This window comes from Oncorhynchus nerka, linkage group LG27 (assembly GCF_034236695.1).
Source record: "Oncorhynchus nerka isolate Pitt River linkage group LG27, Oner_Uvic_2.0, whole genome shotgun sequence".
Lineage (NCBI taxonomy): Eukaryota > Metazoa > Chordata > Actinopteri > Salmoniformes > Salmonidae > Oncorhynchus > Oncorhynchus nerka.
This window is the reverse complement of record NC_088422.1, coordinates 1,211,902-1,230,707: the sequence shown is the minus strand read 5'-3', so window position 1 is coordinate 1,230,707 and position 18,806 is coordinate 1,211,902. Positions and strand designations below refer to the sequence as shown.

General features: G+C 48.3%; 1 protein-coding gene across 1 annotated transcript in view; it reads right to left on the bottom strand.

Moving 5' to 3' along the window:
* Window positions 1-18,806, bottom strand: part of LOC135565243 (mitogen-activated protein kinase 1) — a 120,770-nt gene that overhangs the window by 42,733 nt on the left and 59,231 nt on the right. Inside the window, exon 2 of the mRNA XM_065011311.1 lies at window positions 6,650-6,832. Within this exon, the coding sequence (XP_064867383.1) occupies window positions 6,650-6,832 (183 nt within the window). The remainder of the gene's footprint in view (window positions 1-6,649; window positions 6,833-18,806) is intronic.

Sequence of the window (18,806 nt, the reverse complement as noted above, 5' to 3'; positions counted from 1 at the left end):
TTCACTGTAGTCCCATCACCCAAACTACAGCATTTCACTGGAGATGGACCCACTGTATTGTCTTCTAGGTTACAGAGAGCTGTTGTAGTCCCATTTCACCCAAACTACAAGGGGTAGGAGATGGAGGTCCTACTGTTGTATTCAGTCTTCTAGGTTACAGAGAGCTGTTGTAGTCCCATTTCACCCAAACTATTCAGCATTTAGGAGATGGACCCACTGGTATTGTCATTTCTAGGTCTACAGAGAGCTGGTAGTCCCATCACCCAAACTACAAGGGGTAGGAGATGGACCCACTGGTTGTCTTCTAGGTTACAGAGAGCTGGTAGTCCCATCACCCAAACTACAAGGGGTAGGAGATGGACCCACTGGTTGTCCTCTAGGTTACAGAGAGCTGGTAGTCCCATCACCCAAACTACAAGGGGTAGGAGATGGACCCACTGGTTGTCCTCTAGGTTACAGAGAGCTGGTAGTCTCATCCACCACACTACCAGGTGGGTGTTATAGAGGAGATGGACCCACTGGTTGTCCTCTAGGTTACAGAGAGCTGGTAGTCCCATCACCCAAGTGTGCTAATATGGTATAGAACTCAATCTACTAAATTAGTAAAAACAGGGACATTTGACATTTGTCTAGAAATTAACAAGGAAATGATCTTAACAGAGAAAAATGTTATCCTGAGTGCTACCTATATCCCCATACTTTAATAACCTCTTGAATCTAGGGGGCAGTATTTTCATTTTTGGAAAAATAACGTCCCCAAAATAAACGGCTATTTTGTCAGGACAAGATGCTAGAATATGCATATAATTGACAGCTTAGGATAGAAAACTCTAGTTTCCAAAACTATAAAAAATATTGTCTGTGAGTATAACTGATATTGCAGGCGAAAGCCTGAGAAAAATCCAATCAGGAAGGGACTCTTATTTAGAGACCCCTGCGTTCCTATGCGTCCCTATTGAGCAGTGAATGAGATATCAACCAGATTCCTTTTTCTATGGCTTCCCTAATGTGTCTAGTGTCACAATACATAGTTTCAGGCTTTTATTTTGAAAAATGAGCCTGAACGTCAACATTGTGTCAGTGGTCAGCTGAAGTCTCTCTCAGAGTGTTTGGTGCGTAAAGGACAAATGCGGCCATTTTTCTCTCTCTATCCTACTAAGAAGCCACGAGTCCCGGTGGATATATTATCGAATAGATATTTGAAAAACACCTTGAGGACTGATTATAAACAGCGTTTGCCATGTTTCTGTCGATATTATGGAGCTAATTTGGAATATTATTCGCCGTTTTCGTGACTGCAATTTCCGATCGATTTCTCAGCCAAACGTGAAGAACAAACGGAGCTATTTCGCCTACAAAAATAATATTTTTTGGAAAAAAGGAACATTTGCTATCTAACTGGGAGTCTCTTGAGTGAAAACATCCGAAGCTTATCAAAGGTAAACAATTTAATTTGATTGCTTTTCTGATTTTCGTGACCAGGTTGCCTGCTGCTAGCTAGTCATAATGCTATGCTAGGCTATCGATAAACTTACACAAATGCTAGTCTTGCTTTGGCTGTAAAGCATATTTTCAAAATCTGAGATGACAGGGTGATTAACAAAAGGCTAAGCTGTGTTTCAATATATTTCACTTGTGATTTCATGAATAGGAATATTTTCTAGTAATATTTATATCCGTTGCGTTATGCTAATTAGTGTCAGTTGATGATTACGCTCCCGGACCCGGGATGGGTAGTATCAAGAGGTAAATGAAGACAGCCTCTCCATCCTGGAGGGGGAAATCAATCATTTACAGGCCCAGGGACATGTACTACTCTGTGGCTACCTAAACGCCAGAACCGGACAAGAACCTGACACCCTCGGCACACAGGGGGACAAACACCAGCCTGGAGGTGACAGCATTCCCTCCCCCATATGCCCCCCTAGGCACAACTACGACATCATAACCAACAAAATCGAGTCACAACTCCTGTCGCACGCTGGGTATGTACATAGTCAATGGTAGGCTTCGAGGGGACTCCTACGGTAGGTAATACCTATAGCTCATCTCTTGGCAGTAGTACTGTAGACTACTTTATCACTGTCCTTAAACGAGAGTCTCTCAGTCAGCCCACAGAAAAATCAGTCTACTTGAACAGAGCAATACTCAAATCATGAGGCATCAAAGCCAAAGGAACTGAATAATATAAAAAAATGCTATAGATGAAAAGAAAGAAGTGTGGAAACCTACCAAGAAACTATTAAGCAACAACAAATTCAATCCCTTAAGGACTTCCTGGACAAAACGTTCCACCGTAATAGTGAAGGTGTAGACTTGGCAGTAGAAAACCTAAACAGTATATTTGATCTCTCAGCTTCCCGATCAAATCTAAAAATTACAAATGATTTGATGAAGAATGCAAAAACCTTTGAAAGAAATTGAGAACCTGTCCAACCAAATAGAGGCCCAGAAAACCTGAGTCTACGCCTTCACAATGGTGAATCACCAAAACAATACAGAAATACATACGGAAAAAGAAGGAACAGCAGGTCAGAAATAAGCTCAATGTGATTGAATTATCAATAGACCACTTTTGGGAAAACTAGACAAAAAAACAACATGAAGAGTTCTCTATCCAAAACAGAGATGTATGGATAAACCACTTCTCCAATCTTTTTGGCTCTATAATAAAGAACAAACAGCAAAACAAGTCTCTTTTAAAGAATTTCTAAAAATCCAAAGAACTTTACATTCTTCATTGTAAAGGGTTTAAACACTGTTTCCCTGCTTGTTCAATGAACCATAAACAATTAATGAACATGCACCTGTGGAATGGTCGTTAAGATGCTGACAGCTTACAGACGGTAGGCAATTAAGGTCACAGTTATGAAAAATTAGGACACTAAAGAGGCCTTTCTACTGACTCAAAAACATTAAAAGAAAGATGCCCTGCTCATCTGCGTGAACATTCCTTCGGAATGCTGCAAGGAGGCATGAGGACTGCAGATGTGGCCAGGGCAATAAATTGCAATGTCCGTACTGTGAGACGCCTAAGACTGCGCTACAGGGAGACAGGACAGACAGCTGATCGTCCTCGCAGTGGCAGACCACGTGTAACAACACCTGCACAGGATCGGTACATCCGAACATCACACCTGCCGGACAGGTACAGGATGGCAACAACCACTGCCCGAGTTACACCAGGAACGCACAATCCCTCCATCAGTGCTCAGACTGTCCGCAATAGGCTGGACTGAGGGCTTGTAGGCCTGTTGTAAGGCAGGTCCTCACCAGACATCACCGGCAACAACGTCACCTATGGGCACTAACCCACCGTTGCAGGAGCAGACAGGACTGGCAAAAAGTGCTCTTCACTGACGAGTCACGGTTTGTCTCATCAGGGGACATCAGACTCACGTTTATCGTCGAAGGAATGAGCGTTACACCGAGGCCTGTACTCTGGAGCGGGATCGATTTGGGGGTGGAGGGTCCGTCATGGTCTGGGGCGGTGTGCCACAGCATCATCGGACTGAGCGTGTTGTCATTGCAGGCAATCTCAACGCTGTGCATTACAGGGAAGACATCCTCCTCCCTGGTGGTACCCTTCCTGCAGGCTCATCCTGCATGACCCTCCAACATGACAATGCCACCAGCCATACTGCTCGTTCTGTTTGTGATTTTCTGCAAGACAGAAATGTCAGTGTTCTGCCATGGCCAGCGAAGAGCTCGGATCTCAATCCCATTGAGCACGTCTGGGACCTGTTGGATCGGAGGGTGAGGGCTAGGGCCATTCCCCCCAGAAATGTCCGTGAACTTGCATGTGCCTTGGTGGAAGAGTGGGGTAACATCTCAAAGCAAGAACTGGCAAATCGGGTGCAGTCCATGAGGAGGAGATGCACTGCAGTACTTAATGCAGCTGGTGGCCACACCAGATACTGACTGTTACGTTTGATCTTTGACCCCCCTTTGTTTAGGGACACATTAGTCCATGTCGCATGTCTGTGGAACTTGTTCAGTTTATGTCTCAGTTGTTGAATCTTAATCTTAAATATTTACAAATGTGTTCAATTTGCTGAAAATAAACACAATTGACAGTGAGAGGATGTTTTTTTTGTTGCTGAGTTGATATGTTCTAATACAAATCTTAGAATCAACTATTAAAGACTACCAGAACCCAATGGATTCTCCAATTACATTGGATGAACTACAGGACAAAATACAAACCCCACAACCCGAAAAGGCATGTGGTGTTGATGAAATGATCAAATACAGAAACAAAACACAAAAGTGGATATAAATTTGACCCCAATAATTACTGTGGAATATGCGTCAACAGCAACCTTGGGAAAATCCTCTGCATTATCATTAACAGCAGACTCATACATTTCCTCAGTGAACACAATGTACTGAGCAAATGTCAAAATTACCATACGACAGACCACGTATTCACCCTGCACACCCTAATTGACAACCAAACAAACCAAAACAAAGGCAAAGTCTTCTCATGCTTTGTTGATTTCAAAAAAGCCTTCGCGTGTAATGTTAATAAACAAGACAATTTAAAAGTTGTCTCGACTCAATCTGGCATGAGGGTCTGCTATACAAATTGATGGAAAGTGGTGTTGGGGGGAAACATACAACATTATAAAATCCATGTAAAGAAACACACATTTCTTCCCAGGGCCGTCGGGTGAGGCAGGGATGCAGCTTAAGCCTCACCCTCTCCAACATTTTTATCAACGAATTGGCGAGGACAGTAGAACAGTCTGCAGCACCCGGCCTCCCCCTACTAGAATCTGAAGTCAAATGTCTACTGTTCGCTGATGATCTGGTGCTTCTGTCACCAACCAAGAAGGGCCTACAGCAGCACCTAGATCTTCTGCACAGATTGTGTCAGACCTGGGCCCTGACAGTAAATCTCAGTAAGACCAAAATAATGGTGTTCCAAAAAAGGTCCAGTTGACAGGACAACAATTACAAATTCCATCTAGAAACCGTTGCCCTAGAGCACACAAAAAACGATACATACCTTGGCCTAAACATCAGCGCCACAAACACCCAATGGAGACTCTGCATGCAGGATTCTGCAACAATATCCTCAATGTACAACATAAAACACCAAATAATGCATGCAGAGCAGAATTAGGCCGATACCCGCTAATTATCAAAATCCAGAAAAGAGACGTTAAATTCTACAACCACTTAAAAAAAGGAACTGATTCCCAAACCTTCCATAACAAAGCCATCACCTACAGAGAGATGAACCTGGAGAAGAGTCTCCTAAGCAAGCTGGTCCTGGGGTCCAGCAGCACAATTAGACCCAACCAAATCATGAGAAACAAAAAGATAAATTACTTGACACATTGGAAAGAATTACCAAAAAACGGAGTAAACTAGAATGCTACTTGGTCCTTAACAGAGTACACAGTGGCAGAATACCTGACCACTGTGACTGACCCAAACTTTAGGAAAGCTTTGACTATGTACAGACTCAGTGAGCATAGCCTTGCTATTGAGAAAGGCCGCCGAAAGCAGACCTGGCTCTCAAGAGAAGACGGGCTATGTGCACACTGCCCACAAAATGAGGTGGAAACTGAGCTGCACTTCCTAACCTCCTGCCCAATGTATGACCATATTAGAGACACATATTTCCTCTGATTACACAGACCCAAAAATAATTTGAAAAACAAATCCAATTTTGATAAACTCCCATATCTACTGGGTGAAATACCACAGTGTGCATCACAGCAGCAAGAATTGTGACCTGTTGCCACAAGAAGAGGGCAAACCAGTGAATACATTCTAAATACAACCTATATTTATGTTCATACACTTTACCTTGTGTACTTTAACCATTTTCACATGACATTTAAAATGTCTTTATTCTTTTGGAACTTTTGTGCGTGTAATGTTAATAAACAAGACAATTTAAAAGTTATCTACTTCACTTGATTTGGCAATGTAAACCAAATCAAATCAAATTGATTTATATAGCCCTTCGTACATCAGCAGATGTCTCAAAGTGCTGTACAGAAACCCAGCCTAAAACCCCAAACAGCAAACAATGTAGGTGTAGAAGCACCTGTTTCCCATGCCAATAAAGCCCTTCAATTGAAATGGAATTGTCAGAGAGAGAGAGAGAGAGAGAGAGAGAGAGAGAGAGAGAGAGAGAGAGAGAGAGAGAGAGAGAGAGAGAGAGAGAGAGAGAGAGAGAGAGAGAGAGAGAGAGAGAGAGAGACAGAGACAGAGACAGAGAGACAGAGAGAGAGAGAGAGAGAGAGAGAGAGAGAGAGAGAGAGAGAGAGAGACAGAGAGAGAGAGACAGAGAGAGAGAGAGAGAGAGAGAGAGAGAGAGAGAGGGAGAGAGGAGAGAGAGAGACAGAGAGAGAGAGAGAGAGAGACAGAGAGAGAGAGAGAGAGACAGAGAGAGACAGAGAGAGAGAGAGAGAGAGAGAGAGAGAGAGAGAGAGAGACAGAGAGAGAGAGAGAATCACAAGATAAAGATGATCCTGACTACGTGCGGATGACATGATAAATAACATGTAAAAGATACACGTCCCTCATCTGGTGGATGGAGGGCGTGAGGATGATGTGTGAGAGAGAAGAGTGTGTGTACATGTCTCTCTGTGTGTGTGGCGAGGAACAGGCATCATCAGGTAAAGGATACACGTCCCTCATCTGGTGGATGGAGGGCATGCGGATGATGTCGTTGATGCTGATGATGTTCTCGTGTTTGAAACGCAGCAGGATCTTAATCTCTCTCAGAGTCCTCTGGCAGTATGTCTGGTGTTCAAACGGACTGATCTTCTTAATCGCAACACGGACCTTGTTGTCACGGCAATATGCAGAGCTGAGGATGGAGAGAGAGAGGAGGTTAGAGTCAGAGCTGGAGAGAGAGAGAGGTGGGGGTTAGAGAGAGAGGTGGGGGGTTAGAGAGAGAGGTGGGGGGTTAGAGAGAGAGGTGGGGGGTTAGAGAGAGCGGTGGGGGTTAGAGAGAGAGGGGGGGTTAGAGAGAGAGCGGGGGTTAGAGAGAGAGGTGGGGGTTAGAGAGAGAGAGAGGGGGGTTAGAGAGAGAGGTGGGGGTTAGAGAGAGAGGTGGGGGGCTAGAGAGAGAGGTGGGGGTTAGAGAGAGAGAGTGGGGGTTAGAGAGAGAGAGAGGTGGGGGGTTAGAGAGAGGTGGGGGTTAGAGAGAGAGCGGGGGTTAGAGAGAGAGCGGGGGTTAGAGAGAGAGGGGGGTTAGAGAGAGAGGGGGTTAGAGAGAGGGGGTTAGAGAGAGGGGGTTAGAGAGAGGGGGTTAGAGAGGGGGTTAGAGAGAGGGGGTTAGAGAGAGAGGGGGTTAGAGAGAGAGCTGGGGCGAGAGAGGAAGTTAGTCAGTTAATCTCTTAGAAATACAGTAACTACTAATGGTAACTACTAACTACTGAGTTGTTGACTGTGCTATTCTTTCTTTCTGCAACATGAAATCACTATCAGTCAGCATGTGGAACATTCAGGGCCTAAACTCATCAACCTATCAGTCAGCATGTGGACCATTCAGGGCCTAAACTCATCAACCTATCAGTCAGCATGTGGAACATTCAGGGCCTAAACTCATCAACCTATCAGTCAGCATGTGGACCATTCAGGGCCTAAACTCATCAACCTATCAGTCAGCATGTGGAACATTCAGGGCCTAAACTCATCAACCTATCAGTCAGCATGTGGAACATTCAGGGCCTAAACTCATCAACCTATCAGTTAGTACAGGACCTAAACTCATCAACCTATCAGTCAGCATGTGGAACATTCAGGGCCTAAACTCATCAACCTTTGGACTGAAGAGTTTAGCACTGAAGTTCAACAAACATCTGAAAGATGTTGACGTCATCATTCTGCAGGAGACATGGTGTAAGGCTGACATTTCTCACTAACTGCCCCACAAGCTACAGAGAGGTCACTGCCCCACAAGCTACAGAGAGGTCATTGTCCCACAGGCTACAGAGAGGTCACTGCCCCACAGGCTACAGAGAGGTCACTGCCCCACAGGCTACAGAGAGGTCACTGCCCCACAGGCTACAGAGAGGTCACTGCGCCACAGGCTACAGAGAGGTCACTGTGCCACAGGCTACAGAGAGGTCACTGCGCCACAGGCTACAGAGAGACACTGTGCCACAGGCTACAGAGAGGTCACTGTCCCAGAGGCTACAGAGAGGTCACTGTGCCACAGGCTACAGAGAGGTCACTGTGCCACAGGCTACAGAGAGGTCACTGTGCCACAGGCTACAGAGAGGTCACTGTCCCACAGGCTACAGAGAGGTCACTGCCCCACAGGCTACAGAGAGGTCACTGCCACACAGGCTACAGAGAGGTCACTGTGCCACAGGCTACAGAGAGGTCACTGTGCCACAGGCTACAGAGAGGTCACTGTGCCACAGGCTACAGAGAGGTCACTGTGCCACAGGCTACAGAGAGGTCACTGTGCCACAGGCTACAGAGAGGTCACTGTGCCACAGGCTACAGAGAGGTCACTGTGCCACAGGCTACAGAGAGGTCACTGTGCCACAGGCTACAGAGAGGTCACTGTGCCACAGGCTACAGAGAGGTCACTGTGCCACAGGCTACAGAGAGGTCACTGTGCCACAGGCTACAGAGAGGTCACTGTCCCACAGGCTACAGAGAGGTCACTGCCACACAGGCTACAGAGAGGTCATTGTCCCACAGGCTACAGAGAGGTCACTGTGCCACAGGCTACAGAGAGGTCACTGTGCCACAGGCTACAGAGAGGTCAATGCCCCACAGGCTACAGAGAGGTCACTGCCCCACAGGCTACAGAGAGGTCACTGTGCCACAGGCTACAGAGAGGTCACTGTGCCGTCACAGAAACACAGCTCTGTCAATAGAGCCAGAGACTCTGGAGGACTAATCATTTGGTACAAATCCCAACTACAAAATCAAATTGATCCCCTCAAAATCGGTAAATATCACATTTGGTTAAAACTGAAAAAAGAACTTGGACTGACAGAAAAATATGTGTTCCTTTGCACAATATATATCCCCCCTCAGAATCCCCATATTACTCAGAGGAGATCTCCCCCCCCCCCCTCAGAATCCCCATATTACTCAGAGATCTCCCCCTCAGAATCCCCATATTACTCAGAGATCCCCCTCAGAATCCCCATATTACTCAGAGATCTCTCCCCCTCAGAATCCCCATATTACTCAGAGACCCCCCCTCAGAATCCCCATATTACTCAGAGACCCCCTCAGAATCCCCATATTACTCAGAGACCCCCCCTCAGAATCCCCATATTACTCAGAGATCTCCCCCCTCAGAATCCCCATATTACTCAGAGATCCCCCCTCAGAATCCCCATATTACTCAGAGATCCCCCCTCAGAATCCCCATATTACTCAGACCCCCCTCAGAATCCCCATATTACTCAGAGATCTCCCCCTCCGAATCCCCATATTACTCAGAGATCCCCCCTCAGAATCCCCATATTACTCAGAGACCCCCCCCTCAGAATCCCCATATTACTCAGAGATCTCCCCCTCAGAATCCCCATATTACTCAGAGATCTCCCCCTCAGAATCCCCATATTACTCAGAGATCTCCCCCTCCCCAGAATCCCCATATTACTCAGAGGAGATCTCCCCCCCCCTCAGAATCCCCATATTACTCAGAGGAGATCTCCCCCCTCAGAATCCCCATATTACTCAGGAGATCTCCCCCCTCAGAATCCCCATATTACTCAGAGGAGATCCCCCCCCTCCCCAGAATCCCCATATTACTCAGAGGAGATCTCCCCCCCCCTCAGAATCCCAATATTACTCAGAGATCTCCCCCCCCTCAGAATCCCCATATTACTCAGAGATCTCCCCCCCTCAGAATCCCCATATTACTCAGAGATCTCCCCCTCCCCCCTCAGAATCCCCATATTACTCAGAGATCTCCCCCTCAGAATCCCCATATTACTCAGAGATCCCCCCTCAGAATCCCCATATTACTCAGAGACCCCCCTCAGAATCCCCATATTACTCAGACCCCCTCAGAATCCCCATATTACTCAGAGACCCCCCTCAGAATCCCCATATTACTCAGATCTCCCCCTTCAGAATCCCCATATTACTCAGAGACCCCCCCCCTCAGAATCCCCATATTACTCAGAGATCTCCCCCCTCAGAATCCCCATATTACTCAGAGACCCCCCCTCTCAGAATCCCCATATTACTCAGAGACCCCCCTCAGAATCCCCATATTACTCAGAGACCCCCTCAGAATCCCCATATTACTCAGAGATCCCCCCCCCTCAGAATCCCCATATTACTCAGAGACCCCCCCCTCAGAATCCCCATATTACTCAGAGGAGATCTCCCCCCTCAGAATCCCCATATTACTCAGAGATCCCCCCCCTCAGTATCCCCATATTACTCAGAGGAGATCTCCCCCCTCAGAATCCCCATATTACTCAGAGGAGATCTCCCCCTCAGAATCCCCATATTACTCAGGAGATCCCCCCCTCAGAATCCCCATATTACTCAGAGATCTCCCCCCTCAGAATCCCCATATTACTCAGAGGAGATCTCCCCCCTCCCCAGAATCCCCATATTACTCAGAGGAGATCTCCCCCCCCTCAGAATCCCCATATTACTCAGAGGAGATCTCCCCCCTCAGAATCCCCATATTACTCAGAGATCTCCCCCTCAGAATCCCCATATTACTCAGAGATCCCCCCTCAGAATCCCCATATTACTCAGACCCCCTCAGAATCCCCATATTACTCAGAGACCCCCCTCAGAATCCCCATATTACTCAGAGATCCCCCCTCAGAATCCCCATATTACTCAGAGATCTCCCCCCTCAGAATCCCCATATTACTCAGAGACCTCCCCCTCAGAATCCCCATATTACTCAGAGATCTCCCCCCTCAGAATCCCCATATTACTCAGAGATCTCCCCCCTCAGAATCCCCATATTACTCAGAGGAGATCTCCCCCCTCAGAATCCCCATATTACTCAGAGATCTCCCCCCTCAGAATCCCCATATTACTCAGAGACCTCCCCCCTCAGAATCCCCATATTACTCAGAGATCTCCCCCTCAGAATCCCCATATTACTCAGAGACCTCCCCCCTCAGAATCCCCATATTACTCAGAGATCTCTCCCCCCTCAGAATCCCCATATTACTCAGAGATCTCCCCCCTCAGAATCCCCATATTACTCAGAGGAGATCTCCCCACCCCTCAGAATCCCCATATTACTCAGAGATCTCCCCCCCTCAGAATCCCCATATTACTCAGAGACCTCCCCCTCAGAATCCCCATATTGCTCAGAGATCTCCCCCCTCAGAATCCACATATTACTCAGGAGATCTCCCCCCCCTCAGAATCCCCATATTACTCAGAGACCACCCCCTCAGAATCCCCATATTACTCAGAGATCTCCCCCTCAGAATCCCCATATTACTCAGAGATCCCCCCTCAGAATCCCCATATTACTCAGAGATCCCCCCTCAGAATCCCCATATTACTCAGAGATCCCCCCTCAGAATCCCCATATTACTCAGATCTCCCCCTCAGAATCCCCATATTACTCAGAGACACCCCCCTCAGAATCCCCATATTACTCGGAGGAGATCTCCCCCCTCAGAATCCCCATATTACTCAGAGGAGATCTCCCCCTCCCCAGAATCCCCATATTACTCAGAGACCCCCTCAGAATCCCCATATTACTCAGAGGAGATCTCCCCCTCCCAGAATCCCCATATTACTCAGAGATCTCCCTCCCCCCCTCAGAATCCCCATATTACTCAGAGATCTCCCCACCCCTCAGAATCCCCATATTACTCAGAGGAGATCTCCCCCCCCCCTCAGAATCCCCATATTACTCAGAGATCTCCCCACCCCCTCAGAATCCCCATATTACTCAGAGACCCCCCCCTCAGAATCCCCATATTACTCAGAGACCCCCCCCCCTCAGAATCCCCATATTACTCAGAGACCCCCTCAGAATCCCCATATTACTCAGAGATCCCCCCTCAGAATCCCCATATTACTCAGAGATCTCCCCCCCCTCAGAATCCCCATATTACTCAGAGGAGATCTTCCCCCCCCCCTCAGAATCCCCATATTACTCAGAGACCTCCCCCTCTCAGAATCCCCATATTACTCAGAGATCTCCCCCCCCTCAGAATCCCCATATTACTCAGAGACCCCCCCTCAGAATCCCCATATTACTCAGAGATCTCCCCCCTCAGAATCCCCATATTACTCAGAGATCTCCCAGCCCAGAATCCCATATTACTCAGAGGAGATCTCCCCCCTCAGAATCCCCATATTACTCAGAGATCTCCCCCCTCAGAATCCCCATATTACTCAGAGATCCCCCCTCAGAATCCCCATATTACTCAGAGATCCCCCTCAGAATCCCCATATTACTCAGATCTCCCCCTCAGAATCCCCATATTACTCAGACACCTCAGAATCCCCATATTACTCAGGAGATCTCCCCCCTCAGAATCCCCATATTACTCAGAGAGATCTCCCCCTCCCCAGAATCCCCATATTACTCAGAGACCCCCTCAGAATCCCCATATTACTCAGAGGAGATCTCCCCCTCCCCAGAATCCCCATATTACTCAGAGATCTCCCTCCCCCTCAGAATCCCCATATTACTCAGAGACCCCCTCAGAATCCCCATATTACTCAGAGATCTCCCCACCCCCTCAGAATCCCCATATTACTCAGAGGAGATCTCCCCCCCCCTCAGAATCCCCATATTACTCAGAGATCTCCCCACCCCCTCAGAATCCCCATATTACTCAGAGATCTCCCCCCTCAGAATCCCCATATTACTCAGAGACCCCCCCTCAGAATCCCCATATTACTCAGAGGAGATCTCCCCCCCTCAGAATCCCCATATTACTCAGAGGAGATCTTCCCCCTCAGAATCCCCATATTACTCAGAGGAGATCTCCCCCCCTCAGAATCCCCATATTACTCAGAGATCTCCCCCTCAGAATCCCCATATTACTCAGAGGAGATCTTCCCCCTCAGAATCCCCATATTACTCAGAGGAGATCTTCCCCACCCCCCTCAGAATCCCCATATTACTCAGAGGAGATCTCCCCCCCCCTGAGGAAGAGCCATTTCCAGGCCCAGGGAGATGTGCTCCTCTGTGGGGACACTGGGGCCTCCTGAGTGGAGCAGTGGTCTAAGACACTGTGTCATTAGAGATCCTGGGTTCGAGTCCAGGCCCTGTCACAGCCAACTGGGACACGGAGACCCGTGGGCGCCGCACATTTGGCTCAGCAGGGATGCCCTTCTCCCATCGTGCACTAGCGATTCCTGTGGCGGGCCAGGCGCAATTCAGGCTGACATGGTCACCAGGTAAACGGTGTTTCCTCCGACACGTTGGTGCGGCTGGCTTCCGGGTTAAGTGGGCATTGTGTCAAGAAGCAGTGCGGCTTGGTTGGGTTGTGTTATCGGAGGACGCATGGCTCTCGACCTTCGCCTCTCCTGAGTCCGTATGGGAGTTGCAGCGATGAGACACCGCTAACTACCAATTGGATACCACGAAATTGGGGAGAAAAAAAGGGCATTTAAATTTTTTTGTATTAATATATATTAACACAATCTATGGGGACACAAATGGAACAGGAACCGTACAGGACAGCTTTATTATGACTGTTTCTGTCTTCCCCAATAGAAACAACAGCACCTAAAACTAAAGAGGGTCTGTACGTTGGTCGGGTACGGGGGGAGATCCACCTACGGCTCACCTCTTGGCCACAGCACAGTAGACTATATGAATACAGACATGGACACTTTCTCTCTCAGCTCACTCACTGTCAAGCCACTAACACCTCTGTCTGATCACAGCCAAATTACATTGTTCCTCAAAAGAACAGACGTGGAAACAACCACACATTCACAGCCCAGTCAGCTGTACAACATCACAGCCCAGTCAGCTGTACAACATCACAGCCCAGTCAGCTGTACAACATCACAGCCCAGTCAGCTGTACAACATCACAGCCCAGTCAGCTGTACAACATCACAGCCCAGTCAGCTGAACAACATCACAGCCCAGTCAGCTGAACAACATCACAGCCCAGTCAGCTGAACAACATCACAGCCCAGTCAGCTGTACAACATCACAGCCCAGTCAGCTGTACAACATCACAGCCCAGTCAGCTGTACAACATCACAGCCCAGTCAGCTGAACAACATCACAGCCCAGTCAGCTGAACAACATCACAGCCCAGTCAGCTGTACAACATCACAGCCCAGTCAGCTGAACAACATCACAGCCCAGTCAGCTGTACAACATCAGACATTCACAGCCCAGTCAGCTGTACAACATCAGACATTCACAGCCCAGTGAGCTGTACAACATCAGACATTCACAGCCCAGTCAGCTGTACAGCATCAGACATTCACAGCCCAGTCAGCTGTACAGCATCAGACATTCACAGCCCAGTCAGCTGAACAACATCACAGCCCAGTCAGCTGTACAACATCAGACATTCACAGCCCAGTCAGCTGTACAACATCAGACATTCACAGCCCAGTGAGCTGTACAGCATCAGACATGCACAGCCCAGTCAGCTGTACAACATCACAGCCCAGTGAGCTGTACAACATCACAGCCCAGTCAGCTGTACAACATCACAGCCCAGTCAGCTGTACAACATCACAGCCCAGTCAGCTGTACAACATCACAGCCCAGTCAGCTGTACAACATCAGACATTCACAGCCCAGTCAGCTGTACAACATCACAGCCCAGTCAGCTGTACAACATCACAGCCCAGTCAGCTGTACAACATCACAGCCCAGTCAGCTGTACAACATCAGACATTCACAGCCCAGTCAGCTGTACAACATCACAGCCCAGTCAGCTGAACAACATCACAGCCCAGTCAGCTGAACAACATCACAGCCCAGTCAGCTGTACAACATCACAGCCCAGTCAGCTGTACAACATCACAGCCCAGTCAGCTGTACAACATCACAGCCCAGTCAGCTGTACAACATCACAGCCCAGTCAGCTGTACAACATCACAGCCCAGTCAGCTGTACAACATCAGACATTCACAGCCCAGTCAGCTGTACAACATCACAGCCCAGTCAGCTGTACAACATCACAGCCCAGTCAGCTGAACAACATCACAGCCCAGTCAGCTGTACAACATCACAGCCCAGTCAGCTGTACAACATCACAGCCCAGTCAGCTGAACAACATCAGACATTCATACAGATGGGCCCAAAACAGCACAGAAGAAAACCAGAAAGCAACCTATAACCAAAATATCCAAACACTCTTAGATAACTTTCTGGATACCACATTCACTCACAGTAAAGAAGGCATTAATCTACATTTACATTTAAGTCATTTAGCAGACGCTCTTATCCAGAGCGACTTACAAATTGGTGCATTCACCTTATGACATCCAGTGGAACAGTAGTGCATCTAAATCTTTTATGGGGGGGGGGTGAGAGGATTACTTTATCCTATCCTAGGTATTCCTTAAAGAGGTGGGGTTTCAGGTGTCTCCGGAAGGTGGTGATTGACTCCGCTGTCCTGGCGTCGTGAGGGAGTTTGTTCCACCATTGGGGGGCCAGAGCAGCGAACAGTTTTGACTGGGCTGAGCGGGAACTGTACTTCCTCAGTGGTAGGGAGGCGAGCAGGCCAGAGGTGGATGAACGCAGTGCCCTTGTTTGGGTGTAGGGCCTGATCAGAGCCTGGAGGTACTGAGGTGCCGTTCCCCTCACAGCTCCGTAGGCAAGCACCATGGTCTTGTAGCGGATGCGAGCTTCAACTGGAAGCCAGTGGAGAGAGCGGAGGAGCGGGGTGACGTGAGAGAACTTGGGAAGGTTGAACATCAGACGGGCTGCGGCGTTCTGGATGAGTTGTAGGGGTTTAATGGCACAGGCAGGGAGCCCAGCCAACAGCGAGTTGCAGTAATCCAGACGGGAGATGACGAGTGCCTGGATTAGGACCTGCGCCGCTTCCTGTGTGAGGCAGGGTCGTACTCTGTGGATGTTGTAGAGCATGAACCTACAGGAACGGGCCACCGCCTTGATGTTAGTTGAGAACAACTATATAAATATCAACCAATATATCAACTTATATATCAACTTATATAGTTATATATATATATATATATAACACTTCCGGCGCCGACTGAGATGGCCGCCTCGCTTCGCGTTCCTAGGAAACTATGCAGTTTTTTGTTTTTTTACGTGTTATTTCTTACATTAGTACCCCAGGTCATCTTAGGTTTCATTACATACAGTCGAGAAGAACTACTGAATATAAGATCAGCGCCAACTCACCATCAGTACGACCAAGAATATGTTTTCCGCGACGCGGATCCGGTGTTCTGCCTTACAAACAGGACAACGGAATGGATCGCATGCAGCGACCCAAGGAAACGACTCCGAAAAAGAGGGAAACGAGGCGGTGTTCTGGTCAGACTCCGAAAAAGGGCACATCGCGCACCACTCCCCAGCATTCTTCTTGCCAATGTCCAGTCTCTTGACAACAAGGTTGACGAAATCCGAGCAAGGGTAGCATTCCAGAGGGACATCAGAGACTGCAACGTTCTCTGCTTCACAGAAACATGGCTTACTGGGAAGACGCTATCCGAGGCGGTGCAGCCAACGGGTTTCTCCACGCATCGCGCCGACAGAAACAAACATCTTTCTGGTAAGAAGAGCGGCGGGGCGTATGCCTCATGACTAACGAGACATGGTGTGATGAAGGAAACATACAGGAACTCAAATCCTTCTGTTCACCTGATTTAGAATTCCTCACAATCAAATGTAGACCGCATTATCTTCCAAGAGAATTCTCCTCGATTATAATCACAGCCGTATATATCCCCCCAAGCAGACACATCGATGGCTCTGAACTAACTTTATTTAACTCTTTGCAAACTGGAAACCATTTATCCGGAGGCTGCATTCATTGTAGCTGGGGATTTTAACAAAGCTAATCTGAAAACAAGACTCCCTAAATTTTACCAGCATATCGATTGCGCAACCAGGGGTGGTAAAACCTTGGATCATTGTTACTCTAACTTCGCGACGCATATAAGGCCCTGCCCCGCCCCCTTTCGGAAAAGCTGACCACGACTCCATTTTGCTGATCCCTGCCTACAGGCAGAAACTTAAACAAGAGGCTCCCACGCTGAGGTCTGTCCAACGCTGGTCAGACCAAGCTGACTCCACACTCCAAGACTGCTTCCATCACGTGGACTGGGACATGTTTCGTATTGCGTCAGATGGAAATATTGACGAATACGCTGATTCGGTGTGCGAGTTCATTAGAACGTGCGTTGAAGATGTCGTTCCCATAGCAACGATAAAAACATTCCCAAACCAGAAACCGTGGATTGATGGCAGCATTCGTGTGAAACTGAAAGCGCGAACCACTGCTTTTAATCAGGGCAAGGTGTCTGGTAATATGTCCGAATATAAACAATGCAGCTATTCCCTCCGCAAGGCTATTAAACAAGCTAAGCGTCAGTACAGAGACAAAGTGGAATCTCAATTCAATGGCTCAGACACAAGAGGCATGTGGCAGGGTCTACAGTCAATCACGGACTACAAGAAGAAACCCAGCCCAGTCACGGACCAGGATGTCTTGCTCCCAGGCAGACTAAATCACTTTTTTGCCCGCTTTGAGGACAGTACAGTGCCACTGACACGGCCTGCAACGAAAACATGCGGTCTCTCCTTCACTGCAGCCGAGGTGAGTAAGACATTTAAACGTGTTAACCCTCGCAAGGCTGCAGGCCCAGACGGAATCCCCAGCCGCGCCCTCAGGGCATGCGCAGACCAGCTGGCCGGTGTGTTTACGGACATATTCAATCAATCCCTATACCAGTCTGCTGTTCCCACATGCTTCAAGAGGGCCACCATTGTTCCTGTTCCCAAGAAAGCTAAGGTAACTGAGCTAAACGACTACCGCCCCGTAGCACTCACTTCCGTCATCATGAAGTGCTTTGCGAGACTAGTCAAGGACCATATCACCTCCACCCTACCTGACACCCTAGACCCACTCCAATTTGCTTACCGCCCAAATAGGTCCACAGACGATGCAATCTCAACCACACTGCACACTGCCCTAACCCACCTGGACAAGAGGAATACCTATGTGAGAATGCTGTTCATCGACTACAGCTCGGCATTCAATACCATAGTACCCTCCAAGCTCGTCATCAAGCTCGAGACCCTGGGTCTCGACCCCGCCCTGTGCAACTGGGTACTGGACTTCCTGACGGGCCGCCCACAGGTGGTGAGGGTAGGCAACAACATCTCCTCCCCGCTGATCCTCAACACGGGGGCCCCACAAGGGTGCGTTCTGAGCCCTCTCCTGTACTCCCTGTTCACCCACGACTGCGTGGCCATGCAAGCCTCCAACTCAATCATCAAGTTTGCGGACGACACAACAGTGGTAGGCTTGATTACCAACAACGACGAGACGGCCTACAGGGAGGAGGTGAGGGCCCTCAAAGTGTGGTGTCAGGAAAATAACCTCACACTCAACGTCAACAAAACTAAGGAGATGATTGTGGACTTCAGGAAACAGCAGAGGGAACACCCCCCTATCCACATCGATGGATCAGTAGTGGAGAGGGTAGCAAGTTTTAAGTTCCTTGGCATACACATCACAGACAAACTGAATTGGTCCACTCACACTGACAGCGTCGTGAAGAAGGCGCAGCAGCGCCTCTTCAACCTCAGGAGGCTGAAGAAATTCGGCTTGTCACCAAAAGCACTCACAAACTTCTACAGATGCACAATCGAGAGCATCCTGGCGGGCTGTATCACCGCCT